General features: G+C 40.4%; 2 protein-coding genes across 3 annotated transcripts in view; one reads left to right on the top strand and one right to left on the bottom strand.

Annotated features, from left to right (window-relative positions):
* Positions 1 to 19,008, top strand: part of glsb (glutaminase b) — a 37,031-nt gene extending 18,023 nt beyond the window's left edge. The window contains exons 8-18 of one of the 2 annotated variants that reach the window (XM_073473410.1): positions 406 to 438; positions 1,114 to 1,172; positions 2,538 to 2,604; positions 2,944 to 2,994; positions 3,468 to 3,644; positions 4,432 to 4,563; positions 5,543 to 5,635; positions 15,745 to 15,806; positions 16,077 to 16,153; positions 16,284 to 16,347; positions 17,013 to 19,008. In XM_073473410.1, the coding sequence (XP_073329511.1) occupies positions 406 to 438; positions 1,114 to 1,172; positions 2,538 to 2,604; positions 2,944 to 2,994; positions 3,468 to 3,644; positions 4,432 to 4,563; positions 5,543 to 5,635; positions 15,745 to 15,806; positions 16,077 to 16,153; positions 16,284 to 16,347; positions 17,013 to 17,157 (960 nt within the window). In that variant the 3' untranslated portion in view covers positions 17,158 to 19,008. Of the gene's footprint in view, positions 1 to 405; positions 439 to 1,113; positions 1,173 to 2,537; positions 2,605 to 2,943; positions 2,995 to 3,467; positions 3,645 to 4,431; positions 4,564 to 5,542; positions 5,636 to 7,094; positions 9,510 to 15,744; positions 15,807 to 16,076; positions 16,154 to 16,283; positions 16,348 to 17,012 lie in introns of those variants that run through there. The other variant, XM_073473411.1, reaches the window with a different exon arrangement.
* Positions 19,009 to 19,712: 704 nt separating this feature from the next.
* Positions 19,713 to 27,660, bottom strand: LOC141002391 (signal transducer and activator of transcription 1-alpha/beta-like). The gene is made up of 24 exons (XM_073473709.1): positions 27,582 to 27,660; positions 27,204 to 27,333; positions 25,768 to 25,912; positions 25,574 to 25,669; positions 24,994 to 25,071; positions 24,825 to 24,903; positions 24,653 to 24,741; positions 24,354 to 24,505; positions 24,109 to 24,258; positions 23,924 to 24,016; positions 23,514 to 23,573; positions 23,369 to 23,398; positions 23,192 to 23,282; positions 23,039 to 23,092; positions 22,745 to 22,843; positions 22,548 to 22,649; positions 22,281 to 22,416; positions 22,092 to 22,132; positions 21,878 to 21,954; positions 21,574 to 21,713; positions 21,256 to 21,435; positions 21,006 to 21,069; positions 20,825 to 20,909; positions 19,713 to 20,221 (listed from the first exon to the last, which is right to left on the bottom strand). The coding sequence occupies exons 2-24, from the start codon at positions 27,329 to 27,331 to the stop codon at positions 20,111 to 20,113; spliced, it is 2,280 nt and encodes a 759-aa protein (XP_073329810.1). The 5' UTR covers positions 27,332 to 27,333; positions 27,582 to 27,660; the 3' UTR covers positions 19,713 to 20,110.
* Between the last annotated feature and the right edge of the window lie 276 nt (positions 27,661 to 27,936).

Raw genomic sequence — 27,936 nt, forward strand, 5'->3', positions numbered from 1 at the left:
TTTTTTACTCTTGAAATAATATTGATTCTTTATTGGAATCAGTGAGATGTAAATGATGAGACATGTTTCTCTTTAACTGGCTAAGCTCTGGTAATGCACATGTCTACTAAATCTCCCTTTTTCACTCCAAAAGACTTCCCTCCTTGTAACCTATTCGCAAGCCAATCTTATTAATAATTTGTATCTACTTGTTATAATTCTTGGCAAAGCTCATGTGATTTTACAATGTACTATCTGTAATAATAAAAAAAAAGAATCTATTCACACCTGCTAATTCTGTAGTTTTAATTTGTCAGCAGTAGTATTTTCATTTTAGTATCTTTTTTATGATGCTGTGCTTGTCCTCTGCAACATCCCTCGGTGACTGAACTGTGCTAACTGCTTACTCTTTTGTGCTCTCCTCAGCAAGGTGAAGGCAACGCAGAAAAATTTGACTATGTAAGTATTACCTGGGCCAACAACTGAAGTCAAAGTAAACTTTCATGGACTTTTGTAGAGACTCTCTTTATTATTGTCTCTTAAAAGACTTAGAGTTAATTAGCTGTGACCAGTTCCTTACTATATAGTCATTCTTAGTAGTTTTTAGTGTAAAGTCATTACACTTTTGTTTTGTTTTAAAGTGTTTTAACTCATTGATCAGCTGTCTAGTCCTCAATTTTGCAGTTTTTCTTCGCTCTGATAGTGTAATTTTTGGGAGCTATTTTCAGCGAGAAAAGCTCAAAATCCACTGTACATTACCTGCTCACCTCCAAACAGCAGACAGAAGCAGTTAGAGCAGCTAAAGAGGCAGATACTCCCCTCAGGGGTTGGAGGAGACCAGAAACGGAGCTAAAAGGAGAGTCAATATTGGACTTGATCTCATCAGGTGGACACAAACATGACGAAATGAATGATAATGTTGCTCCATAACTGCAGGATGTGTGAATAAGCTGTTTGCTCACAAGTTGTATTCGGGGCCGTCCTCAAGTGGCCAAACGATCAATTAAGGCAACTTTAGAGATTGTAGTGAGACAGCTCAAGGTAGATCCATAAAAAACAAAACCTAAAAAATGATACCATGAACGCCTGTTGAACATTTTGTGACCCTCAATGCTCTCTCTTGTTTCCCTCCAGGTCATGAACTTTCTGAAAAACATGGCTGGAAACGAGTATGTGGGTTTCAGCAATGCTACGTGAGTAATCCTGAGTCATGTTTTCAAGTTGAAAGGGGCATTATGTAGTTTTTGGAGAAGACGTCCACATGAGGAAGTTTTTAGTGATGTTGTGTAAATGGAGATTATTTACAATGATCCTTTCCACAGATGACACATCTGATATATATGATATTTCCCCTGTAGTGTCGACGTGTCTCTTCCGTGTTTTGGTGTCATCTGTCTCCATAGATTTATATTATTGTGTGCTTCTCTCCTCTGCTGTCTGTCAGAGTTTGACACTCACGGTGCCTTCGGGTGCACGTCGTAAACTCTTAAATCTACATTGCTTTGTACGTCATAGAACATGGGCCACGACAGGGATTGAGGTGCATTCAGGTGCACCACATAAACTCAGAAATCTTTACTTGAATGGCCACAAAGGTTGTTTTAAATGGGGAAAATATCAATTTTCTTTGTTACTTTCCTTTATTTAAATACATAGCTACAGCCGTTATTACTTTCAAGTTCTTTCACTACAGCACTTTTACTAATTACAAGCTTAAACATTGACGATGTCCAACTGATTTTCACATAGGAAGATATTAAAATTATATTAAGAAATCTTAACCTTATTTCGACTATCTCTGGCAATTTTCAAGTTGTTTTACTGGAGAATTTTTGACGCATAAGATGTTACATTAATTAAAATATTGAATTGTTATTTTCAATGTTTCACCTTACCTTTTTAAATAAAAATCAGACACGGAGCCTGTGAGTAATATGTTTTGAGATCACCTGATCAATGGGTTCACCTTCAAGTACCCCTACAGCCTGTACTACACTAACTACTGGGCCATATAGATTACAAATCTTTGTATGCACACACATTAATACAACACACGTAGAACAGACCAGCAGACTCTAAAGATTATCTGTTCTCTCTTTTAAAATGTTTCCCAGGCATTACCTCTTAAACAAAACCAGACAGTTTCTCTGGAAAAGTTTGGTGATGTGAGAGTAAAAAAGCGTAATTACCAATATTTCCATTCACTTACATCTGTAGTTATTTGTTTCATTGATTTTGAATAGACTTCCTTGTAGAGGAGGACAGGACTTGGCCTCTAAAGGTCACCTGCATTTGCATGATTCATGATGACAGCACATGCTAACAATGTTTCTGGAAAAAGACCCTGTGCTGGGGGCTCATGTTGCAGCATCATCACATGATTGCATGAGAGCTCTGGTTGTACTGTACACATGAAGGGGTGTGGGGCGATGGCATTCCAACACTCAAGTGCAAACACACACACGCACACACACACACACAGGGATGATAACAGGGACGCATGGTGCAAATATTTCCTTCCTCTATGTAATGGGAGTGCTCTGCTCTTTGTGTGACAGATTCCAGTCTGAGCGTGAGTCAGGCGACAGGAACTTCGCCATCGGCTACTACCTGAAAGAAAAAAAGGTCTGACCTTGGATGAGTCATGAAGCGTTGCTAACTTTGTTTTTATGTCTCTGTTAATGTTTCGCTGATCTATAAAGCTGAAAAAGTTTGTAAGAGGAGGAGCTAGTTACAGCTATATCAGTGTTTTTGTAGTCCTCAATAAGTTGATTATAATCCTTTTAGTCCTTTAGTTTACACATGGATATTTGGAATAAGCTAGGTTAAAATAAACCTTTTATTTGACCTACTTATCTGTCTCCAAATCAGAGGATCGTTATCTGTAAACATACAGTAGATTTTTGAATTGATCTGTTTATCTTTGTGCTCCACTTGTTTTAAACTGTGTGTGTTTCTCTGCAGTGTTTCCCAGAGGGGACAGACATGACATCTGTACTGGACTTCTACTTTCAAGTAAGTGTAGCAGTGATTTGTTTTTCTTTTTTTTCCCGTCAGTATCAGTTTTTACCTCTTATTTATTATTAATGACAGACTATTGTTTTACTGCTTTTCCTACACTATTGATCCTGACCAGATCCAGTTTCTGCTTCTCGACCATTTTTAGCCACATATCTCTTTTCTTTCTGCCAAACTCCCTCTGTTTTTCAGCACGTTTATGTCCCGGTGTGCTACAAATGGATTCTTCTTCTTCTTCTTCTTCTATTTCTTCACAGTTTTACATCCCTTGTTTCCTCTTTTTCTTCTAAAGTTAATACAAATAAAAAACAATACAGGAAAAGTGGAAGAATAACAAAATGAATGCCGCCTTGAACACCACTGAGCTGTCCCCCCACCGTCATGCCTCTATCAGCTGTAACATGAGAAGCTGAGTGGAAGAAAATCCTGATAGAGAAATGATACAAATTGTCCTTTGTGTGACTCCCCAGCTCTGCTCCATTGAGGTGACCTGTGAGAGCGCCAGTGTCATGGCAGCCACCCTGGCTAACGGCGGCATCTGCCCTATCACGGGGGAGCGCGTGCTGACCCCCGAGGCGGTGAGGAACACGTTGAGTCTGATGCACTCCTGCGGCATGTACGACTTCTCAGGACAGTTTGCTTTCCATGTAAGTAAAAGCAGCAGTGGAAGAAGTATTCAGATCCTACGCCACTACATTGATCTTTATGTTTACAGTGTTGATTTGTTTATGATTGAAACACTGCTACAGATGTTTCTTAGTAAAGCCTTTAGTGTAAATCATTGACTTAGAACAAAGAATTTGAATTTGGTAAATCATTAATGTGAAATTTGCAGCAGTAGTGCAGATAAACATTAGAGGAAATTCACACGTACATTTAGCAAATAGCTGGCCCTGGTTTCAGACCGATACTGAATTTCAATATCGGCACATGTTTATCCATGTTATAAAACCTTTCAAGTCTTGATGGAGGCATATATGTGTCATCATCTGCCTGAGCTGAGGTGTTTGTTGTGAGAGGACTGAGCATTTCAACAGCATTTTGGCAACGTGTGAAAATATCTTCAGCATTTCAGTTTGTCATGATAAAAGCACATTTGAAGCAGTTAGTTGAGTGAGTTTACCCTTCACTGATCACTCCTTGTATTATGTTCTCTAAGTTACTATGAGATGGGATTTAGAAAAAGTCCCTAAAATGTTGATGTCTCATCTAAAACACCTCTTTTTGCTCGATCTTACCTGAAAAACAAACAAACGAAGGCTCACTGAAAGGATTATTCTGTATACATAATGGATAATTTCCTCTAAGTGATAAATAATTGACTTGTTCTTTGCTGACGTTCCATTTTTAGCATTGTGTTGTTTCCAGGCTACGACTTTTAGATAAACGCAGCAAGTGTCCTGTTGTGTAACCGGTCTGTTGTCTCTGTTGCAGGTCGGTCTGCCAGCCAAGTCTGGAGTAGCAGGGGGGATCCTGCTGGTTGTACCCAATGTGATGGGTATCATGTGCTGGTCACCTCCACTGGACAAGCTGGGCAACTCAGTCAGAGGAATTCAATTCTGCACGGTACGTAATGTCCAGAGCCTCACAGATCGCTACATGCCTGTAGTGTGTACTTGTACTAAGAATACACACAGAGCAAGAGTAAGACATAACACACATAACTGTGCCAGTTTGTGCTTTTTGTTTTTTTGGACAAACCGCTAAAAGTAGCAGACCAGCAGAGTGAGAGTGTTTTAATTGTATCAGGAGCAGAGGTGGCAAAAGAACAGTCTTTCCTCCAGTAGAAGTACAGATACCTGTTTAAAAAAGACTCTGGTCAAAGTCTGGTCTGATTCAACTTCTTTACTAAAGTAAAAGTAATAAAGTACAGGCTCTGAAATGTACTCAGAGTATCAAAGAAAAAAGTCTCCCTCTAAAGGACAATTTTGCCATTTGCCAGTTCTGGTCAAAGCTCACGTCATATTAATAGAATTCAAAGACCGTTAAAGTTAAAGGTAGAATCAGTGGGATTTTGTCCCAGCTGTTCCTAAACGCACCACAAAGATAGTTGATTGTTGAGTCTCATTCCCAGGATGTCAAATAACCACATTTTGGGTTGGTAAAGCATCCCGAGCAGCAACAAAGTGAGAAAATAAGAAAACCCAGGCAGAGGGCTGCAGGGTCTCTGCAGATACGAGACACTAACACACCTTTTCTCTTCTCTGAATTAATTTGTTTCTGCACAAACAATCAAAAACAAAAATACCTCATGAAAAAAAGGTCAATAATTGGAATTTGAGAACCACTTACTTTCTAATTGACTGAACCTGTTTGACATGTTTGATCAGTGATGACCTGGAGCCTGGATACTGATCACAGTAAACACTGCATGTCAGGGTGCAAGAATCTGCCTCTGTTCAAATGTAGTCAGATTTCTTTGTGTGTAATTTCCTTCTGAAATGTTCGCTTTACAACTTCCAGTCACTAGAAAGAAATGTCAAATTGAGCAGAGTAAATTAATGTATTTATCCTTCTGATGTATCTGTCGCTCGTTTCGTTCCAGGACCTCGTTGAGCTCTTCAACTTCCACAACTACGACAACCTGAGGCACTTTGCCAAGAAGCACGACCCCCGCAGAGAAGGAGGAGACCAGCGGGTAAGGACACACAGCATCACGTTGTGAAGAACAAAACCATCAGAAACGGCACCCATGATTCCTCATCACACCAACTGACACCAAACAGCCTCTCTGCAATAGTACAGCTGTAAACTTTCTGCAGCGGCTGTTTAGTAGCTGCTGGCTAACATGTTGATCTCCATCTAGTTCACCTGAAGTGAAGAAACACAAGTAATGTCAGATAACGTGTAGAACGGGACAGTCCTTGTCCCTTCTCCGCCCTATCTTTGGGTGCACTGTTTGAATTCTTGTGGAGATCGCTGCAGGTGATTTCAGACATTCTGAACATGTCCTTCTAGTTTGGTCACTTTTGAAAGTGAGCGGATACCGTTTGCATCGTTAATAAGAACAATAAGCACATAATTGCTTACACTCCATGACTAAAGCTGGAAATTTATATCTCACACTTTGTAGGACGTCTTTGGTACGTCGACCAACCCCAGAAGTATGTCAAGAATACATGGATGCACACACTGATGGATGAACTAGAGCCAAAGTCAGTCTGCTTGATTATTTAATACATTTATCAGAACCTGCCTTAAAGCAGAGTGCTGAAATGTGGTCGAGACTAAAGGTCCCATATTTCTGTTGGCAAATAACAGACTAAACTGAGTCAGCTCTGTTGACTACAACCGAGCACTTCTTCTCATGCTGTTACTATAATTTCTATGACTGGCTGGTTACTCAGCCAGAGACCTATGAAAAATATGATGGGTTCAAATCTGAAAAAATATATAGTTAATGCTTTATTGTTAACAACAACTCTGTTGAAATCCGCAGCGTGAGAGCTAGTAAGGTGTTATCAGTGTTATCAGCAGAGTTCGGCGGTGTGTTTGGCTTAGTGAGCTTACAGCTAACGGCACTAATAAAGCTAACAACTAAACACACAGGAGGACTGAGTTTATTTTCAGAGCAACACTGAACTGCAGTTCAATGTGACAGCTAGAGCCGATACTGGCTTATATGAAATCCTACTTTTTTATGACATAATGCATAAATAGATGCTAATAAAATAATAATTAAATTCTAAGCAAAGTTACTGTTCCAGTGCTCAGATGTCATTTTATTAAAAAAAAGTTGGGCTACAACGTTTTACAGCATTTACTGAAGTACTTCAGCAGAGTACAGCTTGGAGGTAAAAATACTTTAAATGATAATACTTTAATAACTTTTAATAATAGTTAAGAAGCAGAATTCTTTCTTTCGGGGCCGTTTCACATTTACTTCAGGAGGGTAAAAATAGTTTTTCTGGACTGTGGTGAAAAAGCTAGTCTGCAGCTCTGGCTGAAACATTTCCAGTTTTGCCAGTAAATAATTAACTGAACTGGGTTTGGCTCTGGTTTTTCTGGTTTTCTACTTCAGCAAAACACATACCACTCACACACAAACACACTCACAGGCACTCAAGACTAATGTGTTATTCGTGTCGATTAAACAGCTGCACACCTTCGGACCGATGGATTACGAGAGTCTCCAACAGGAGCTCGCTCTGAAAGCCCCTCTTTGGAAAAAGGTGTCCCCCACTGAGTCGCACGAGGACAGCTCCACCACTGTAGTCTATAGGATGGACACTGTCGCCAAGTGAAATTTACACAAAGAAAGAAAAAAGGAGACCCTCACACCCCCACCTCGATTGATCTCTCTCCCCACCTCTTGCAACAACATCATCACGTTTCCTCACCCTTGAATATTTATATATAAATTATGTAGAGGATTATTTATTGCTTGTGAAGCGGTTACTGTGTGGACGAAACTTCTCTTTGTTTTTATTTGTGACGGAGGGTTACTGCTTGTTAATTTCTGCTCTTTTTTGCTCTGAACTCCAAATGAACTCGTAGCCACCGCCTGCTTGTTGCCTTAGTGTGTGTGTGTGTGTGTGCGTGTGTGTGTGTGTGTGCGTGCGTGTGTGTGCGTGCGTGTGTGTGTGCGTGTGTGGTATCTAATGTACAGTGTACAGGATGTTTAAATCTCATCTGGTTGTGTTTGACAATCCTCTTCAAGGATGTAGGCTAAGGGTTGATTTGGAAATTCAGTTTTATTTTAAGCAAAAACTAATTAACACGTATGAATGTGTTTTGCACGTGTGGAGCTTCAGTAAACCAGCTTTTAGACCAACAATCTTTAAATCTAAATTCAGACTACTTCATAGGAATGACTGCTTCATGTAGCTCACACTGATTTTAGCACATGAATGCAGATGCTGGATGAACTGTAGCAGATAATGAAAAATGGCAGTATAAAGGAATCCTTTAGGATTATTGACGGGAAGGTTTTCGACATTCTTAACATATCAGTTCGCTGTTAATGCAGCAGTTTGGTCACATAATTTCTCATTTTCAAAATATAATGAGAGCTTGGAAGGGATTTTGATAAGGCAGATGTTCAGCTTTTCCAATGTTACACTCTGGACTTTTTTCTCAAGGAGAAATCAAACCCAAAACTTAAAGGTGCAATGTGTGAGAATTTTAGTGGAAAGTTGCAGAGACATCTGCTTAAGTTAGCATGCTAACCAGCTAACAGTGGCCCAATTCAGTCCAAAGCTCCTGTGCAAGCAGTGTCAACTGGCTAAGAGCAGCTACAACAGCAGTAAGCTGTCATTCCTGTGAGTTTGAATTTGACAGGTGGCCAAATCTGATATATTGCACCTTTTTTTTAAAAAAATAATTATTTTAGTCACTATCACTGCACTGTTCTTGTCGGGACTAGAGCTGCAACAATCAATCGATTAATTGGTGAGTGAGTGAGTAAAATGTAAAAGTTCTCTGATTCCTGATTCTTAAATGTGAATATTTTCTGGTTTCTTTACTTCTCCTGACATTAAACTGAAAAACTTTGGGTTTGTGGATGCTAACTTGAGTTTTAGGAACCAGACATTTTATAGACCAAACAACTAATTCATTAATCGAGAAACCAAAGTAAACGTTAGTTGCAGCCCTGGTCTAAGAACTGAGGACATTTTCAGGACTAATACTGCACTTTTTCATGTGCTGCAATTACTTTTAATGGTAAACATTATTAAGAATAACTGTTGAAATAGAGCATCATTTGTGCCTCTTTCCACATCTTTAAAAAGATGGAGCTCGTGAGAACTTCAGAACTTGAAAGCAGAGTCAAGGTTGAGAAACCCGACTAAAAAAAACATATTTAAAAGAGAAACTGCTATTTAAAAAAAAGGGCTTCAATTTGACTGTAACCCGCCAGTATTTGTGCCTGGACCGCAGTTGGGGCTGATTTTGCTCATGCAAAAGGCTTAGGAGCCGTGCAATGACTAAAACACAAGCTGCTTACAAGACTCTGCATCATTCTGAGCTGCTGTTGAGCTTAGACGAACAGAGAGAGTGTGTGTGTCTGTGTGTGCGGCTGGTTGCTCCATGTTTGTCGAGGTTAGCGAGTTAACCCAGTGTGACGCCAGCGGAGGGGGTGGTGTGTGTTCAATGACATAACCTCCACTTAAAGCACCTCGTAGCTAACGCAGATCTGACCAGTCCTCGCACAACCGTTAACTTCTCCACTGTGAGCAGGTGACTGCAGGGTTTATCTGCAGGTCCGACTGGGCCTCACTCCAAAACCATCGCTGAATGTTTACGCTGCGCACACAAATACACTCTTGTTCAAACAGGATGCCTTCGTCGAGAAATCGAGCTGCTTTCTACAGAGACAGAGAAATGTAAATGTAAAGTATTCACCGTATTGAAAAATGCTGGATTTTTAAAGCTTTAAGGGAAAAAAAGTTAAAGTGTCGGATCTGAAAATTCAACCTGTACTTGAAATAACAGACACAGAGCAGCAGGTAGAGCTGGGTGTTGAACCTGAATACTAGAATCAGAAAACTGCCAGAAGTTGGCATAGAAATGGAAAAAAAAAAAACGGATAGTAAGTGACGCTGGATTAACAGTGCAATATGTAAGATAAGGCCAGAGTTTTAAAACATTCAGAAATGAACTGAAATCATCAACAGAACGTGAAGAAATGACGTTTCAGTGACATAATGTCGTTTTTGTACTGTATTGCAGAGATGTCCATGACGGTAGCATGCTAACCAGTTAGCCTCGGCCCGTACTGTCTCGTGTCGCCACATTGTTACCACAAAAGGCAATAGTCCTAGCTCTTAGTTTTCTAAGTCTAATAGATAAAATAAATAAACTCAAAAATATCACATTAAGAAGATAGTAGATATTTTTACTTTTTCGCTGAACTAAGACAAGCTTAATTTCCTCGTTAATTTCCTCGAAATTTGTCAGAAAATGTTGTTAATATAGGACTCAAGCATTGAAAAAAGGGTTTTCTCAACCGTTAAAGCCAAATTTTTGCCCAAACTTTGTACAAGTTCTTGGGCAGCTGCTTTTGTTCGGGCAACATTTAACATTAGACGATTTTTTTTTTTCCATGACGTGAAAAGAAAGTTCATATTTTCTCAAAGTAAAGAAACTAATCATGATGGAAACCACCCAGCTCTACCAGCAGACAAAAGTGAATTTATATTTTCAGTTTTCAGAGGGAAGAGAAACTTGGAACTGCAATACCAAACAGAGTCAGATATCTCCAGTTCACTGATCCAGAAACGTTTATCTGGATGCTCAAAAAGTGTGTTAGTATGCAAACACACACACACAACACATGATCAGTATTGTTTGTAAATCTCTCAAAGTGTTACTCTTCATACTTTACTGTACTTCTGGATGTACATAGTGGCGGGTGTATATAGCTTGTAGGTGTCTGTACATGAGTGATAATCCTCAGCAGCAGACCAGAATGTGTGTTTATTAATAATACACTTCAGACGTTCCGAATTTATAATATTGTCTCCTCCAGGAAATAGAAATACTTGCACATGACTGTCATGTCAGCAGATGCCTTAGAGTCGCTCTACTGTGACTTTAGTGTGTGTGTGTGGGGGGGGGAGTTTAATCTGTTTTATCCAATTGTTGTTTAAACTGTAAAGCTGGTGTGTGGAGTGTTTGGCACTGGGTTTGACTCCAGCTCAAAGTGACACTGCTGGAGCCAATAATACCCTGTTATTATGTGTCATGTGTGAAGTTTTTTTCTTTTGTGTTATTTTGTATGTCAAAGACTTCTGTTAGAGGTTTGTTTTCCCTGTTTTTAAGTTTCTGCTCATTTTTTTTCGTGGAGGTACAAAGTATTCAAAAGCTTCTGGCGTCATTAATTCTTTTCGGAAATGTTAGAAAAAAACCTCTTTTCTTGCTGCTCCTGCGGTGATTTCTTCACACGTATCCAATATATCAATATAATACCGTTATCATCATATGAGACTGTGTGAGACCAGGCTCTTTAGCTGTGTGAGACCAGGCTCTTTAGCTGGTTGGGACCAGGCTCTTTAGCTGGTTGGGACCAGGCTCTTTAGCTGGTTGGGACCAGGCTCTTTAGCTGGGTGGAACCAAGCTCTTTAGCTGTTTGGGGCCAGGCTCTTTAGCTGGTTGGGACCAGGCTCTTTAGCTGGTTGGGACAAGGCTCTTTAGCTGGTTGGGACCAGGCTCTTTAGCTGGTTGGGACCAGGCTCTTTAGCTGGGTGGAACCAGGCTCTTTAGCTGGTTGGGACCAGGCTCTTTAGTTGTTTGGGACCAGGCTCTTTAGCTGTTTGGGACCAGGCTCTTTAGCTGTTTGGGACCAGGCTCTTTAGCTGTTTGGGTCCAGGCTCCTTATCTGGTTGGGACCAGGCTCTTTAGTTGTTTGGGACCAGGCTCTTTAGCTGTTTGGGACCAGGTTATTTCTGGGAACAAAAGCATTCATTCCAAAAGTTAAATCACTGATTCTTAAAATAAAATGGGAAACTTACAAGACTTTGCTACGTTCGAACATCTCTGGTCAATATTTCTTCTTCTGTTCTTAAATGTTCTGTAGCAAACTGTGCGTTCCCTGTCAATACACTACAGTGTGTACTTCTGGTGGTAGCAATGCACTATGAAGAAATATATCTGGTCAATCTCATTAGCTGATACTCGGCGGTGCTCTTCGAGCAATACATCTGCCAAGTGTGAAGTCGAACAGATGAGCACTTTTCAAGACAGACAAAGAACTTCCTTTACAGTTGGATGCAAGAAGCTGAGTTTGGTCGTTTGTCTGCTTTAAAAGATTTAATCCGTGAGTGTTGATGTTAAGTGTGAAACTACATTAACAAGTGACTCAAAGTCCTGACTGTTAAAGTGACGCCAACAAAGATTGAAAACAAAGGCAGTAAAACTCTCCTGTGGTCTTTGTTACTACACTCGGGAGGCAGAACGTACCACCCTAGGAGGAGGAGGCGGAATAGTCCAAGTGGTCTCGATTTAATTTAAAATTATGTGCACATGCAAAAGAGATTGTCAGGAGAAGAAGCAGGCGTGTACTGGGATAAAGTAAGACGACAAGAGCACGACAAGTTGTGTGCATGTGATTATGATGAGCCAAATGCTGCACAAGTAGAGGATTTTTCAGCGATGACGTACTTCATTTTCTTTACAGTCAGAAAGTTTGCTACATTAGATGACTCCTGGAGGGAAACACTGGAGACAGTTCATGAGAAAAAACCTCAGATGTGTTCGGTTTGATTTCAGTGTCTCATCTCAACCTCCAGTGATCTGGTTTTGACTTTTGGACAGAAAGTCAGTCATGTAGGTCGTCTTTCTGGTTTGCCGAAAGGCTGATTTTCCCCGTTGTTGACACAAAATCTAAAAAAGCGGTGGCTGCATGAAAACTGGAGCAGACCAGCACTGACTGGTTTTAATTTTAAAAGCCTCTTCCTTCTTTTCTTCCCTCAAATTTACAATTTCTCTCTACAATCACAATCATGACAGAGGGGCTTTTGAATGCACATACCAGTATTTGAATGGAAATCATCAGATTTTTATTGTTCATGTCATGTTACTCCTCCTTATTTTATTTTTTTTGTCTGAGTTCTCATTCTCCCTCTTGCATGCATATTTTTGTATGATTTAATAAATGTGTTTTTAATCCCATGTAATCAGACAGTTCATTTGATTACCTTCCACATGTCTTTATATATGTTGATCTGTGTCTCTCGCGCATCAATTGTGACGTGGAAAATTGCATATGAATTTAGCGTGAGCTTGGAATTGTGAGCTTCGGTCAGATATACGGTATCACCAGCAGATACTGTAAAGACTGAATATTTAAAAATATATTCAGAAAATGCAAATTTGAGTTGAAATATCTTAAAAGATAAAAGCCAAAAACTTCCTCCAATCATCGGCGGATGAAGCCGTGCAGTTTCAAGCTCACGCCTGTCAAACTTTTACATGTTTTGGTTTCTTTTCTCTGTCCACATGGTTGTAATTCTGTATGTAAAGTCTCCATAAACCCCATGAACTGTCGTGATGGCACTTCGGTTTCTTGTGGCTGTGATGGACTCGCAGTCAGGACAGTGAACGTGCTGTTTTTTTTAGACTTGGTGTCTCTTGTACAAACTCTAATAAAACACTGTTATCTATCACCGATTCTCTCTCTGCGCTCATACCTGTTCTTTATTTAGAGACGTTTTCAGACTGACCGCTGCAAAAACACCCTTCAGAAGGAAACAGTCCACTTTTTATCATTCATTAAAGCCGAGCGTTGTACTTTTGTCTCCCCCTCGTGGCAGTTAGACTTCTCTGCCATAAGCTCTGCATTGTTTCTGGAGCATCTCCCCTCTTCACCTCCCGAATTGTGACCAAAAATGCAGCGAATCTACTGCAGAGTACGGAGAATTTTCTGGAGGATATAGAGCTGGAGGGATGACATATTTTTGTAGACTTACCTGGAAGTTAGCATCGCGCTGGTTCCCTCGTCAGAAAGCTTATAAGATTTTTTTCGAATATTGCAGAAAATAAGTTTATGATACTTACAGGTTTTGTTCAGCAATATAATCTTCACAGATGAACGCCACTTTTGTGATTTTTCGAAGCGTAAATTAAATCTCTAGCAGTAAAAAGCTAATGTCAGGCTATAAACAGACTACACTGTGGTCGCTTGACTTAAACGTCACCACCACTGAGCGTCTTACTACACAATAACTCTAACTTTACAACTTGTACATTGATCAATTTATAGAAAACGTGTGGAGTTAGAATAGTTTGTAACTACATTTCTGGGTTTTAGAACTAGGAACTACAAACTTCACCACTCTGTAGGCTTAATCAACAGTGTGAGACCTCGTTTGGCGATAGCTTGAATATAAATGACGTTCATTCTTATGTAAAAGTTCTGTACTGCAGCTTTAAACATGATATGAAGTAATTCTGCGTATTTTAAATATACTGAACAACAAATAAAAACTCAATTAAAAGTCGGCGTGTTTTAAGTCGAGGGTGTAACGTTACACATCAGGTTCTGCAGCATTCACAGGCTGTTTACTGAACACACCGACCCAGTTTGGAGACAGATACAGGCTGTTGTTTATTAGTGTCTGCAGACAGAGAGCAGGACGTCTGCTGATCTTTACATTTTATAAATATCAGGCCGTAAAGTTTGCAACATACTCAACAAGTGTAGATCCATGAATCCACATTTAAGTTTCCTGATATGTTTCTATTGTATATGATTATATTTATTAACTGCACATTTGATTAGACATCTTCATTATTATAAGTGATCGCTCTCGTTAAGTCTGACACATTTGGGGCGGCAGTAGCTCTGCAGGGAGTTGACTTGAGGACCTGTGTGTGTGTGTGTGTGTGTGTGTGTGTGTGTGTGTGTGTGAGAGAGAGAGAGAGAGAGTCCTGTTTGTGCATTTGTGTATTTGAGGTCCGTGTATGTAAAAGAAACAACAACAAAGTGAGAAAAAAATTGGAAATTCTCCGTAAAAGGGATTATTTTTAAAGTTCTTCCTAAAATCTTGGCTCCAAAGTATTAATGATAATATTTAACTGCATATTAAACCAAATTAAATGAAAACACTGTAATAGTTTCATATATTCTTTCAGATATGAGGATAGATGCTGGTGTTTCAGTTCAGACCAGCGTCTCTTCTCATTTGTTCACATTTCCAATGTTTCTTTGAATGTTTCCACCTCCTGAAGTTTTGTTTATAGGAAGTGATTGTTTCCTGTCTGACGGTAAGTCTGAACTAATGGGATCTCTGTGTTTCTAACATTCAGCCATGTGACTGTGTGTGGAAATGTCATTGTCACCGAGTACATGTTGCTTCAGCTGAGGGGAATTCTCTTTCATAATTAAAAAGAGCTGCAACGATAAATCGATCAGCTGGTCAAAAGATAATTAATTGTCAACTATTTTTGATAGTTAGTTTAATTGTTTCAGTCATATTTAAGGGAAGGAGGTCGAAACATTTGCTGGTCGCAGCTTCAAATATGTGAAGAAGTTAGGTGGACAAAAGAAGCATTTTTAACCACTTTTTTTACATTTTATAGACAAAATGATTCACAGATAAGTCGTGAAAATATAGTAATTGGAAGCCTGTTTTCTTCAAAGCTTAAGTTTTGATTTACTTTTTTGCGTTACGGCCTTAAACGCCCAACTTGAAGTTTTATTCTGGTGATATTCTGTATTTTCCTTCTTCCTCTGAGTCCATTCTTGTCCAGAAACTATTAAAAACACATCAATGAGCTGCACTGTTGAACCTTCATGACCATGAACAATCCCCCTGGAGTTTATTTTGACCTAATTTAACATCGTTTTGGCCTCAGTAGAGCACAAAACATGTATTCATCCACCGCTGAAAATAATCCCAGACAGATTCACTGTTCTCTCCAGTCTGAGTAACGTTTGCTAAAAGCCACACTGCTGTTTTAGGAAATAAATGAGCCTCTTCTGAAAGAGATATGATTTATTTAAGCATGTACTTCTTCATAAGGCGTCTCTCGGCTCTTAGACAGCGTAGTGACGTCTGACAGCGATGAAGGATTGTTCTGACAGTAAGAAAACTGAAGAATAACACCAGTTTGATCCTTGAAGATTAATATGAGAATGAACGACGCCGAAACTGAATTCTCCTCAGAGCTGCTTAGAAATTTAACATCTGTCATTAAATCCCAACTAGTCCCCGGTGAAAGTCGTGATTGAATCTGTGTGTGTTTGACGTATGCAGCGGTGGTGAGAACAGGATGACTGTGTGGTCCGTCTGTTTCTGTCTGCAGGTGAAGTCCGTCATCAACCTGCTGTTTGCCGCCTTCACCGGAGACGTCTCGGCCCTGAGGAGGTGCTCGCACTCACTCACCTTTACTCACTTGTTATATGTTGGCCCCTAAAAGAGTCGAGGTTTATTTCACTTTTCATAAACTGTGTGTAATTATTATTATGATGGTGAAAATCCTCCCAAGAGAAATGATGTGGCCTCCCCTCTCTTTACACTTTGGTGACATCAAGTGGCAACAAAAGGAAAGATTTAAAAAGTGAAGTCTAAATGGAGAAGGATACTCCGGAGATATTTGTAAAAAAAAAACGTGATGGAAGGTATTTTGTGTTGCAGGTTTGCGCTGTCGTCCATCGACATGGAGCAGCGGGACTACGACTCCAGGACGGCCCTCCATGTGGCGGCAGCTGAAGGTGACCTGCAGCCTCCAGTTAAACTTTACTGACCGAACAGGTTTTATTAAATGTTTGTTGGACGGAGCAGTCCGATCTTTGACTTGTACAGGATGTATGACTTGTATTTCTACCATCTGCTCTGCTTCAGGACACACAGAGGTGGTGCGCTTCCTGCTGGAGATCTGCAAGGTGAACTCAGTACCCCGAGACAGGTGAGTCCAGTCCAAAACTGTTTCATGTCTCTTTTACTTGAGCGATCAGTCTGAATCTTTAGAAGCAGGACGTGAATTCGAGTCCTGCTTTTCTGCTGAGGGACTTTAGTGACAGTTTACGATGCTATTATAATGTAAATAATTACAAATCATATTTCTATAAACACATCTCTGCTGCTTTCCAAAGCAGCGTTGAAGATTTCTCTTTTTCAGATTAATTTACAGAAACTCTTTCATTCTGTCACCTTCATTTAATGTCTGTCGTTTAAAAGCATTTAGTCGGTTTGGTCATTTTTGGCATTTAAAGGTTGTGCAGCTCTCAAACCAACAATAAACAGGTTTGAAAGAGACTTGAAAGAGTCTATTTGACTCAAGTTTTATCATCTGTATGTATATAACTTACAAACAGATTCAGATATGTTGTTGATAAACATCCTGCACTGAATATGTTACTTAAAGAAACAGTTCACCCAAAAATTAAAAAAATCAGTCGTTATCTCCTCTCCCTCATGCTGATGGAAAGTCGGGTGATGTTTTGTCGTCCACTAAACATTTTAGGAGCTTCATTTTTGGGTGAACTGTTCCTTTAAGCAACATTTTCAGTGCAGGATTTTTTACAGTGTGGTATTAATACTTTTACTCAAGTATCTGATGTTTTTGTACAGGTGGGGCAACACGCCGATGGACGAAGCGGTGCAGTTCGGCCACCACGACGTCGTCACCATCCTGCAGGAGCACCAGGACAGGTTCAGCCCGTCGCCCACCGACGACAAGGAGAGCGCCGAGAAGAGTCTGGACAGCCTGCTGTGAGACGAACGCCTCGCTACGACGGCAGCGTCCTCTGGAACAAGTCTTCACACCAGTATTTTTACCTGCTTTACTTTTTGTGTCGCGTCAGCTGGCTGCACATCGCTGCTCCTCTTCGCATCTCCTCCTCCTCTCATGATGTAAAATGTGTTGCGTGTTTAGAAAAATGACACAATATCTATAATAATATCTGTAATGAGACGTTTACGGCACATTACTCGTGTGACATGTCGGTACTGTAACTCACGTGTGGTATCACAGGATGTAGATTGTATCAGTGTGTTAGTTTAGTTGCACTTTCTGTTGTTCTCCTCTCTGTTTGGATTGTGTTAGTTCAGTGAGGTGTGCGTGGAAATTAAGATATAGACTTTATAACGCGTCTCTGATTGTATCCATGTGTACGGGCGCGCCGCCTGTCTGATGCGAATGTATTTTTCAGAAGCAACAGAAAAAGTATTTATTTCACAGAGACTTTTTAAAGTATATAAATCATCTAAGGACTCGTAAAAGATCATTTGGGATGAAGGAAAGCTCTTTATTTTTTTGTTGTCGTAGTTACATTTTTCTGCGTGTGAGGATTTTAAACTTGACAGAGATTGTTGAAAATGTTTCCGTACGAAGAATTTGTATTTTTGCTAATTGGTTTCACACGTCTCGAGTTTCTGCACAGGTTTATTAATGAAACAATAATTAATCTGAATTTTCTTGCAGTGAGTCTTAACAGACGTGATGTTTCCTCTGCTCTGGAGAAGATCCAATCCAAACCAATGTTTATGAATGTACTTTAAAGGAACAGTTCACCCAAAAATGAAAATTCAGTCATCTTCTACTCAACCTCGACATTTCTGGAGCTTCACAGCAAAACAGTGTTGCAGCATTCTCCTAAACAACTGAGGGAGATGGAGACTAGATTTAAAATGCTTAAAAACAAAAAACAAAACAAAAAAAAGGCTCCATTTTGAGTTGTTCAACGTAATAGATTGCTGCAGGGATGAGTCCTAAAACCTGGAAATAAGTTCCCTCATTTTGAGGTCACTTGTTTTTTTTGAAAGAAAAACATAAGATACATCAGTAAACACTCCACTTGTGAAATCTAAAGCGTTTGCGTGTCCTATAAAAGGAAATAAAACCAACAAAAAGACCCTTAAATTGGCCCCGTACAGCTCGTTAGGTGTAATCCAAGTCTCCCGAAGCCCCATTTTGTGTTTTTTGGTTGCTTTAACATTTTAAAACAAAGTCTCCATCTCCTTCAGTTGTTCAGGACAATGCTGCGACACTGTTTTGCTGCGACGCTCCAGAAATGTTACCTGTAAACTTTCCATCAGCGCGAGGCTGACGAGATGATGACTGGATTTTCATTTTTGGGTGGGCTGCTCCTTTAAGAATGTACCAAACTGTCCTCAATGACATGTCGTTTTAAAAATCATATAAATATAAACAATGCATATTGTACAACAACTGTAACCTGAACTGAACATAACGTGTAAACACTCAGGCTTCAAGTCGTGCTGTAACAATCCACAGTGGCAGTTTTTCGTGGTCTCACTGTAGCGCTGTATTTCCTGTAAACCAATTTAAAATATGTACAGTATATATTTGTTTTACATAGATAATCTCATTGAAAAGTGGCTCCGATAGTGATCGTTGGTGTTTGATCTTTGTCGCTCACAAAGCAGCGGACACAACGTCGATGGTAGGAATAAATATGACGCACAATACGGAGCCACAGAAGTCACAAATGTCAATAACGGACTACCTGATGAGTCAGAAGTTTAGTTTAGTACAAAGTTTAAATGACAGAATAATTTACAGATATAAGATGTAACATTTCTGCATTAAAATGTCTAAAAACGACTTCACCTTTTCATGTATTTTGTTGAGTTGTGTAATTTCATTATCCAGAATGTTTCCAATAATGTTCAAACGAGAGATTATTCAAGCTAGCGGTGCGTTTTATATCCGGCTTAGCGAAGTTTGTGAATGAGACAAAAGTTAAAGGTCATTTTTAAATAACAGAATGCATCTACAAAAACATAAAATGCGTTAGTGACGTTAACGTTAACTAGCAGTAGTTACACTAACTAGCGTTAGAGACATTAATGTCAACTATCGTAGTGACATTAATGTTAAAACACATTTCCCCTCCAGCTCCAGTCAGCAGTCACCTCCGTGGGTCGCTGCTGCAGTCAGGTTGATAAACAGGAGTGAAGATCCCCAAAATGAAAAAGAAATCTCTGACCTCCAGATTAAAGCAGAATCCGATGTGGTTTTGGGTGTTTATTCCTCCAAGTGTGGCTCTACCCGACTCTCTCCTCTACGGTATGTATGTTTATGTAGATTCAAATAATTCAACTTTCTCTTCTGACACACAAGAAGTCAGTTATTTATTAGACACTTGTTGATAAATGCTCTGAACTTATTTAAGTCGTGACAGTACGGGTCACTACCACAATACAAAACAAGCAGTGAGGACGTTCGTCATCTTCTCTGTATCAATAAAGTAGTTGTTACATGTTCAGTACTGTTAAATGCAGATGTGACTGGTCTTGACACTGAAATGCATTCAGATGTTTATTTTCATAAACAAAAGTGAAGCAAAATCTACAGTACAGGATTGTGTTTATGCCCAAAACATCAGGATTTTCATTTTCAAGTCAGCCTGTGCAAATATTCAACTGGAAAATGATTATCTACTATAAAAATGAAGCAGTCATGACCCACAAACAAACAGCTTTCAGATAACTTTGAAACAGAACAGTAGAAAAACATTCGTACATCGTCACAATATATACATTTGGTAAGTAGCTATACACGCTTTTTGTACGTCATTATCAATATCACACTCATACGTAGCAAATCATTGGTTTTATAACATTCATTCGCTGTACTGTCAGTGCACTTGTTGCTTTTTTCTGTATTTTGTGCAGTAATACTGACGCAATGAGCCGGCACATCTTCAGCAGCGGCTACTGGGGTCGGCAAAGTGGTTCTGAGAAGGCGACATCGGGTAGTTAGAAAAGTCGAGTAATTCAGAGAAGATTTCCTGAAACACTTGATGAGTCTCCAACTAGAAGAAAGAAGAAAAAAAGATGTTGATAACATTTCTATGTAGACAAATCACATATTTGACATAATACATCTACAGAGCTTGTAGAAAGTTTCTCTTTTCCTTAAAAACATTATGATGATTGTGAATTTATAATGTTAAAATGTTTGTCGGGTCCAGAATTATTGTTTTGTTTATCTGTGTGTAAGACAGTTGGTTCCAGTTTCTAACGAGGTTTGTCAGCCGACAGTGCGACGCCGTCGGAAACTCGTGGTATCTGAATACTACACCCAGAATACTATACTGCCCGAACGTTAGCTAGCTATAAAGTGAATTAAAGAGGGGGTGAGGCGCAGGTGGAGGAGGAGAAACACAGGTGAGGGGAATGAATGGAAAAACACTAAAACAGGAGCTGATAGGCTGGAAAACACATAAGAGGGACGAGATAATGAAGGCGTGGAGGGAAAACCAGGCTGGTGAGGAGCAGAAGAAAACAGGAGGGAAGACAGACCACTGACATGACAACGATGTGTTATTTTAACATTATGTACATAAATAATTGTATTTAATTGACTATAAGTTTTCGTTTAACTTCTACAAAATCCACCCCATTTTATAACTCACAGTCCAGTCTCTGTCTATTTCTATTTCCATGTCCATGTCCGTCAAGGGATTGTCCCTCGGCGGAGACGCAGGTGGTGTTGGACAGCTGTAGGAAAAACAGACAATAAATGGTCAAATATATGTGAATCGAGGCGTTTGTGCTGCGATGTGTTTTTATTTGAATTATTATCGTCTTACTTACTCTGACACAGGAATCTGCGTCCTGTTGACGTACCCGTCTACGACCTTTTTAGGTGCCGACATTGCTGCATGAACAGAAGTGATCAGGAGTCGTTACAGGGCAAATGCTCACAAAGTAAGTTACCAGAGAACATAACGCTGACTTAAGCTGGAGAACCTCAGCATCGTTTGAAAAAGACCAATCACCCTCTTGAAACTAATTTCCTGTTCTTTTAATGTTACTTGAAAGTCAAGCAGGAGACGATAGATACCAGATTTCTTGTAGTAGCATCCAAAGGCGACGTCTTTGGGGATGTCTGGGTAGAGATAGAGCAGAGGGTTCCTGGTCATGTTCTTCTGGGCTCTCAGGCTGTAGTGGTAAATGATGTCCGGCACACACATGTTCACCAGCTCCAGCTTGGTGTACGGCTGCACTGAATGCACGTGGGGCTCTGCAAGACGACCACAAACAAATGCAAGAAGACAAATGCTTGAATGTGTGGTGGTGAAATATGTTATGAGACGTTGTGTTTTCTCATTTCAGTGGTTTTAAATCGAAGCTTTCGAGCTCCAGATGTGCAGAAACGTACCGCCGTTGGAGTGCTCCACCCAGCTGAAGGTGATGGCTCCGTCTTTGTTGCTCTCGCTGAAGCGCAGCAGGAAGGTGCCGGTGGGTTTTTCCTGCAGCAGCGCCTTCGTGCTCTCTCTGCTCACGAAGCCCATGATGGAACTGAAACAAACACGACATGTGGTCTCATCTGTTGCTGACGATTGTCTCACGATAATTATTGACATTGAAAACAGACAAACCCTTTCAAGATCACACCACATCAGCAAGGTACAGTCAACAAACAAACAAACAAACAAGCTGTGCTCAGCCTGGTTGTATCTTACCCATCCCGCCAAAGATCCAGGAGGTGTTTTTTGATCAGATCCAGGATTCCATCGATCCAGGTCCAGGCATTCTCGTTCTGTCCACACAGGAAACGTCAACACGTAGAGATGGTGGTTAGTTATGACGAGCACAAACAGAGACGCATGTAAACACGCTCAAGTCCGACAGGTTGCGTAAACATCAGTCTAACGAGAATCTTCCTTAAACACTCACCTTGGAGAACTTGTTCCAGTGAACGAGATCATCAGGATCATCTGTGAAGAAACCAAGTCACATAAAGATGTCGACTGAATCCTTCTTCCATGTTTTATTACAATTTTCAGTAGAATCAGATTCAATAACAAGAGGTGAGCTCCCACTACAAAGTGAGACTATCTGTGGAAGAAGCGATCAAAGACTCACCCACAATCTTCTCTCTTATCATTGAGAGCTGGTGTTCGTCGAGTCCCCGTTGGCCAACGGTCAAAAACTGCCAGCTGAGAGTCTGCGACATCTGCTGCCAGGTGAGTGGAGGAGGGTCCAGAAACATCGACAGGTTCTACAGGACAAATACGGACTTTTATTACAGTTTGTTCTGACAGATGACAATAAGAAGAAAGGTAATGATAAACCCAAAGTCAAAGTACGACTGTTGTGATGTGTGTTTTCATGTAGTGAACAGATCTTTACCCTCGGTTCACTGGTGGACAGCATGTTGCACCACATGACAGTGGCCCAGGCACTGGAGCCCTGAACGGTGCTGGAGATCACAACCACAGGCAGGGAGCTGGCCTGGACCGACACAGGAGGAGGAAACCGTTCAATAAATCACCTGACTGAACACCTGCAGCTCTAACAGTCTCTAGTGACATCTGAAGGGTGCTCACCTCGATGTCACACTGCAGTCCGGCGTGTTGGAGCGTCGTCACGAACTTAATGATGTGGAGTTCTTCAGTGACTCCCAGACGATTGTGGTGAAGAAGGATCTGAGCGCCAGCAGACCAACAACAGTAATCACATTACACTCTGAACCACAACAGCCATCAGAGGGTCTAATAAAATCCACATTTCTATTCAATATTTCAGTATGAAAAATATAATCTATTATAATTTCACAAAACCACAACCTGCAAACCAAACCTACACATGTCAGTTAATTGAGTTTGGATGTTTCCTCTCACCTCAGACGATCCTTTGCTTTTTCCCTTCTCCTGTTTTGCTGCTTCCTTGATTGACTGAAAAAAAACATGTCAACGTTTGTCATGTTTGTTTAATGACAGATGGACACAGATTTAACTCTTTAACAACGTTCAATAGCTTGTGGAGTTTTATACCATGTGACAAAATTCTGCCACCAGGCCTCCTCGGGGCGTGTCCACGTCCATCACCTTCGAGTCACCGCTGCTCAAGTCAAAGCGACGAAACCTGCAACAACATCAGACGGGAGTTCGTCTCTGTCGTCTATGAGAATTAATGATGACATGACAAAGACGACAGAGTTGTTTTTTTACCCTTTAACTGTCTTGGTTTCTTCAACATCCCTTATTTTGAGGAGAGAAGGGAAACACATTAACAATGAAAACAAACAAAACGTCCAGAAGGAAGATTTCTGTTTACGTAGAAATAATAATGTACTCAGATCAAAGTCTGACTTACTTGTCAAATACAGGTTTGACTGAGAGCAGGTACTTGAACTGTGGGAGGTTTGCTAAGAATCTGAGAAGAGAAGGGAAACGTAACGACGAAACTGTCAAAGGCGGCCAGCTGGAGTCGTTTCCTGCATATTGGAGGTTTAATTTAACAAAACAGACACTTTATAACAATTTCTGTGTAAAAGCGCCGCACACACCTCGCGTAAATAACATAAATAGCAGACTGGCCTATTTTATGTTTGTGGAGCGGACCTCTGTGGCACATATGCACCACTTAGCGCTTTATTTGACTAAACTGCACATTCATTAAACACAAGCCTGTTTTTTTTTACCGAAAATCTCTCCACAGTCTACAACTTCACAACGCAATTTACAATATCTGTTCAGTTTTGACTAGTTCTTCGTGAATCTCACCTCGCTGTCACTGTGAATCTCACCCCGGTCTTCAGAATCAGAGGTCGCTGTGGTGAACTCGACATGACAGGTTGTTTCTCAACCACCAGAGCGCTGCAAAGCAACGACACGGCAAAACATGTCAACAATATGAGAGTGTGTGTGTGTCGGTCTGTGTGTATGTGTTACATGACGCCATGTCTCACTTTGAAAGTAGTTTTGTGAACAAGGACAGCGCGAAGTTCTCAATTTCTGTCAGCGGGGAGGCGTCGGTGCTGTTGTACTTCTGGTTCTGCTCCTGCAGCTTCTGCAGCTGTTCGCGTACTTCCTGCAGAACTTCTGCCACAGCCGTGAACCTGAACGTAAAACACACAAGTTAGGACAGAAAGACGTGTGTTTTGTCTTTAACTTGAAAACATTAAAAGTCGAGGTCGTGCTGATAAAATCTCACCACTTCTCCAGATATTCCAGACGGGTGTCGACTGGACTTCCAATGCAGGACATCTGCTGCCTGCACTTCCACTCAGGCAGCTCCACATCTGTGAGAGTCACCACGATCTCCTCTGTCGCTTTTAAAATGTTCACCATCTGCTGCAGCAACTTCTGCTCGACAAAAACACAGCAAACTTTAAGTATGTCGGGAGGAATTAGAGCCGCAACTCATTATTGTTTTCAGTGTCGGTTTATCTGTTGATTATTTCTCCATTAATCGATTTGCTGAAATACTTTAATGTGTCACTACGACACTACCTGCTTTGTTTGTGTGATCAAGTTGGCCTTCTTGAGACATTCCTGCTCCACAACGGCACGAGACTGGGCCAATCCAACGTGCTGCTCCACTGGTGAAGACAAATATGAGACACAAGTGAGACGTGAACTCAAACCGAACACATCACCTGAGTCTTTACGTCTCTGAACGCACCTTGGGTTTGCCAGGTCTGCTGTATGAAGTAAAGCTTTTCATTCTGGACCTCCAGTGACTTTGTTCCCTTCTTCATTTCCTGCAGTAGAGAAATTAAGAAAAAGTTAAAGTTTGTTTTTCTAAGGATTAGGATTAATATGAAAGTGACAGTCCAGTCATGTGAGTTTACCAAAGTCTGTCTTTTCAGTTCGTTGACTTTGTTGTCCAGCTGCCTCCATTTGTGTTCCACAGCTGAGCTGCTGCAACCCTGACAACAACAACAACAACAACAATAAAAACAAAGATGTTTCCTTCACTCTTTTGTTATTTCTGGCATTCAGTGGTGATTCTGACAAAACAGACTGTCAGCGTGTGAAGTTCAGAGTTCAGACTGGTAATGGAGGAACGCCCGACAGCATCTTTTATGTTGTTTGTTTGCTGTTGTGTGTTTCTTTTGTTGTTCATTGCTAAACATGAATAATTTGAACTGTGGAGTCTTTATTTTGGTGAATATTATCTGAACTTGTTTAGTCCTGACCTACAAAACCCACCAGGTTAAAGTCAAGCGGTTGTGGTAAAATACAGCTACAGTCTTTTTAAAGAAGAATTTAAAAAAGGAAAGTTGTCAGAGCATAAAACCAACAATGATCTGTTGATCTTTACAAATGCAGACGCGATGGTCTAACAACGGAAAAGCCGTCAGTGACGCATCCTGACACCCATTATAGTAAAAAGACAGATTTAACAGATCTTGATTAGTTTCCTCTTACTTGTGCTTCTGAGGCTGAAGCCAGGATTTTCTTTTCCTCCTTTAGACATTCAGAGAGGATTATGGCCAAGTTCAGTGGATGATCTTGAAAGTGTTTCTAAGAAGAGAAGAAGAAGAAAAACAATCAGATTTACACAAAAGCAAGATAAATCTAAATAGCATGTAAAATGTTTAATGTTCACGCGTCTGTCCTACCAGCAGGTAATCTTTCATCCCCTGAAAATCAGGTCCCTGCAAAATGTTGTTCTCCTGCACAGAACGGTCCCACTGTTCGTCCAGAAACATCAGCAGAGCGCGGAAACAAGTGTTCGCTTCATTTTCATCCACAGCTGCCGAATCCCTGAAAGAAAGTGTTCATTCATTCAGGGGATGTGAGTGTCTACACGTGCACTTTGTATACAATAACTAAGCATCAACACACTTTCAGTTACTACTTATTTTACAAATTAAGATTTTTTTTCATATATTTTTTGTTAAAAATTAAAGGTCCTGACAAGCTGAAACAATTAGTCAACTGACAGAAAACTTTTTACTGGTCCCAGCTGTGGCTGGGCGATATGGCCTGAAGAATTACACTGATATTTTTGGTATTATTTGGAAGTATTAGAACAAGTACAACAGTCATATAATGATCCAAAATCTAAGACGACATAGTCTTATATCACCATATAATATCAATATATTGCCCAGACCTAGTTCCAGCTTCTCAAATGTGAATATTTGCTGGGTTTTTTTCGTCTTTTTATTATGTTATTTCAATCATTTTGATTTATTTAAAAATGTTTTGAGGTTTGGACTCTTGTTCGCCGACTTCCCCATCCAGGAAGTAGCAGCAGCGACCTAATGAAACGCACCGTGATCTTGACTAAACTGGGATAATGTAAGTGCACAACTCAACTACATATATAACAACGGTCTGGTTGATTTCACACATTTTCATACAGAATTAATACATATTATACTTTTAAATTCCAAGTAAGTTTACTGTTTTGGTTCACTGGAGTCATTTTAGACAAAAAAAAGTTTATTCTTCAGCTCTGAAATGTTCCTGCCTCCATTACATATCTCTGTCACAACCACATTTGAGGGATCACTGCAAAAAATATGTGTGCATCAGCCAATATCAATTGATATCTACATTGGCCCCAAAAAACAAGGGCCAGTCAGGCTTTATTACAGGTACTAACACCTTGTCTTCTCTCTTCGTAAAGATCAGATACTGCAGGAAAGACTGAAATATCTTGTGGGGAGAAAGTCCCAAGAAAAATGACTTGGGACTTACCACTAAAAGGTATTATTACAGATACTAACACCTTGCCTTCTCTCTTGAATGAATGAATGCATGCACATTTATTTTGGACAGGTATCGACAAATAAGCACAATAAAATGGAAAGCATGCTACATTACATTAACAAGCACTGACATGCAGGAGAAGTACACACTTATTTAATCCTACACCTTAATGATTAATCCTAATCAATTAACTCTGAATCCTCTTTATACAGATCAGATACTGCAGGAAAGTCTTGAGTCACATGTTTGCTATTTATGCCAGTGTTACTCTGAGCACCTCCTCCTCCACAGCAGGAGGCCGGTGCATCTCACAGCCTCCACCCCGCCTCCCTCTTACCAGTCCCGGCTCTCTATCGCGAAGCACAGGCAGTGGCGGATCTCTCTGGCGAGCCTCCCCTCGTACAGCTGACTCACCCGGCCCTGGAGGGCTGAATCCAGCCTCAGCAGCTCCTGCCACTGGGCCATGACTGTAAAACACATGTGGTGTTATGACAAGACAATAACACCGCGAGTAAATTACGCTATTACGTTTTTTTAGGATTAACTATGAGCTGCTAGCTTAATTAAAAAGTTAAGCTAGCACTTGCGACTAGTTAGCTAACGAATGTTACTTGGAAATAAGCTGAAATACGCGTCTTAAAACGAAACTGTCGCCTTATAAACGCACTATAGTTTTATCTTTTATATTTCCTTGCATTTAATAAGCTATTCTTACCTCGTGTCTGTGGTTATTGTTGTTTATCGGTGAGCAAAGAGCCGCTGTTGTCTCAAAACAACTTCACTGTCTTACTGACAGGGGGGGAAGGAGGAGGGGCTCGTTTTATCCACCGGCTCGCCCACACACCGTGTGATTTACCGAGAAAGTCGTCCGGACGTGCGGTGTCAAGTCAGCCGGTGCTTACGCAGTGCGGGTTTCCGGGGTTTTTTTTTACACACCAAAATATAAGTCGTGTTTTATACAGTTGATATACACGAACGATTTGTGGGTTTTACACTGGGGAGGTTGTGTTTATGTAATTAAAAACTTAGCTGTTTGGCTTCCGGCTTCTTTTCCGGTCGGTGTCGAGTGT

This window comes from Pagrus major, chromosome 9 (genome assembly GCF_040436345.1).
Source record: "Pagrus major chromosome 9, Pma_NU_1.0".
Taxonomy (NCBI): domain Eukaryota; kingdom Metazoa; phylum Chordata; class Actinopteri; order Spariformes; family Sparidae; genus Pagrus; species Pagrus major.

Bases quoted from the DNA above. Each gene is read 5' to 3' on its own strand.
- LOC141002391 (XM_073473709.1), bottom strand. From the start codon at position 27,331: ATGGCCCAGTGGCAGGAGCTGCTGAGGCTGGATTCAGCCCTCCAGGGC. The intron at 21,714-21,877 runs GTAAGATACAAC...TGTTTGTTTCAG, and splicing joins CTGGATCTTTGGCGGGATGG to TTCCATCATGGGCTTCGTGA. The intron at 20,222-20,824 runs GTGAGTTATAAA...TCTTTCTTCTAG, and splicing joins AAATAGACAGAGACTGGACT to TTGGAGACTCATCAAGTGTT.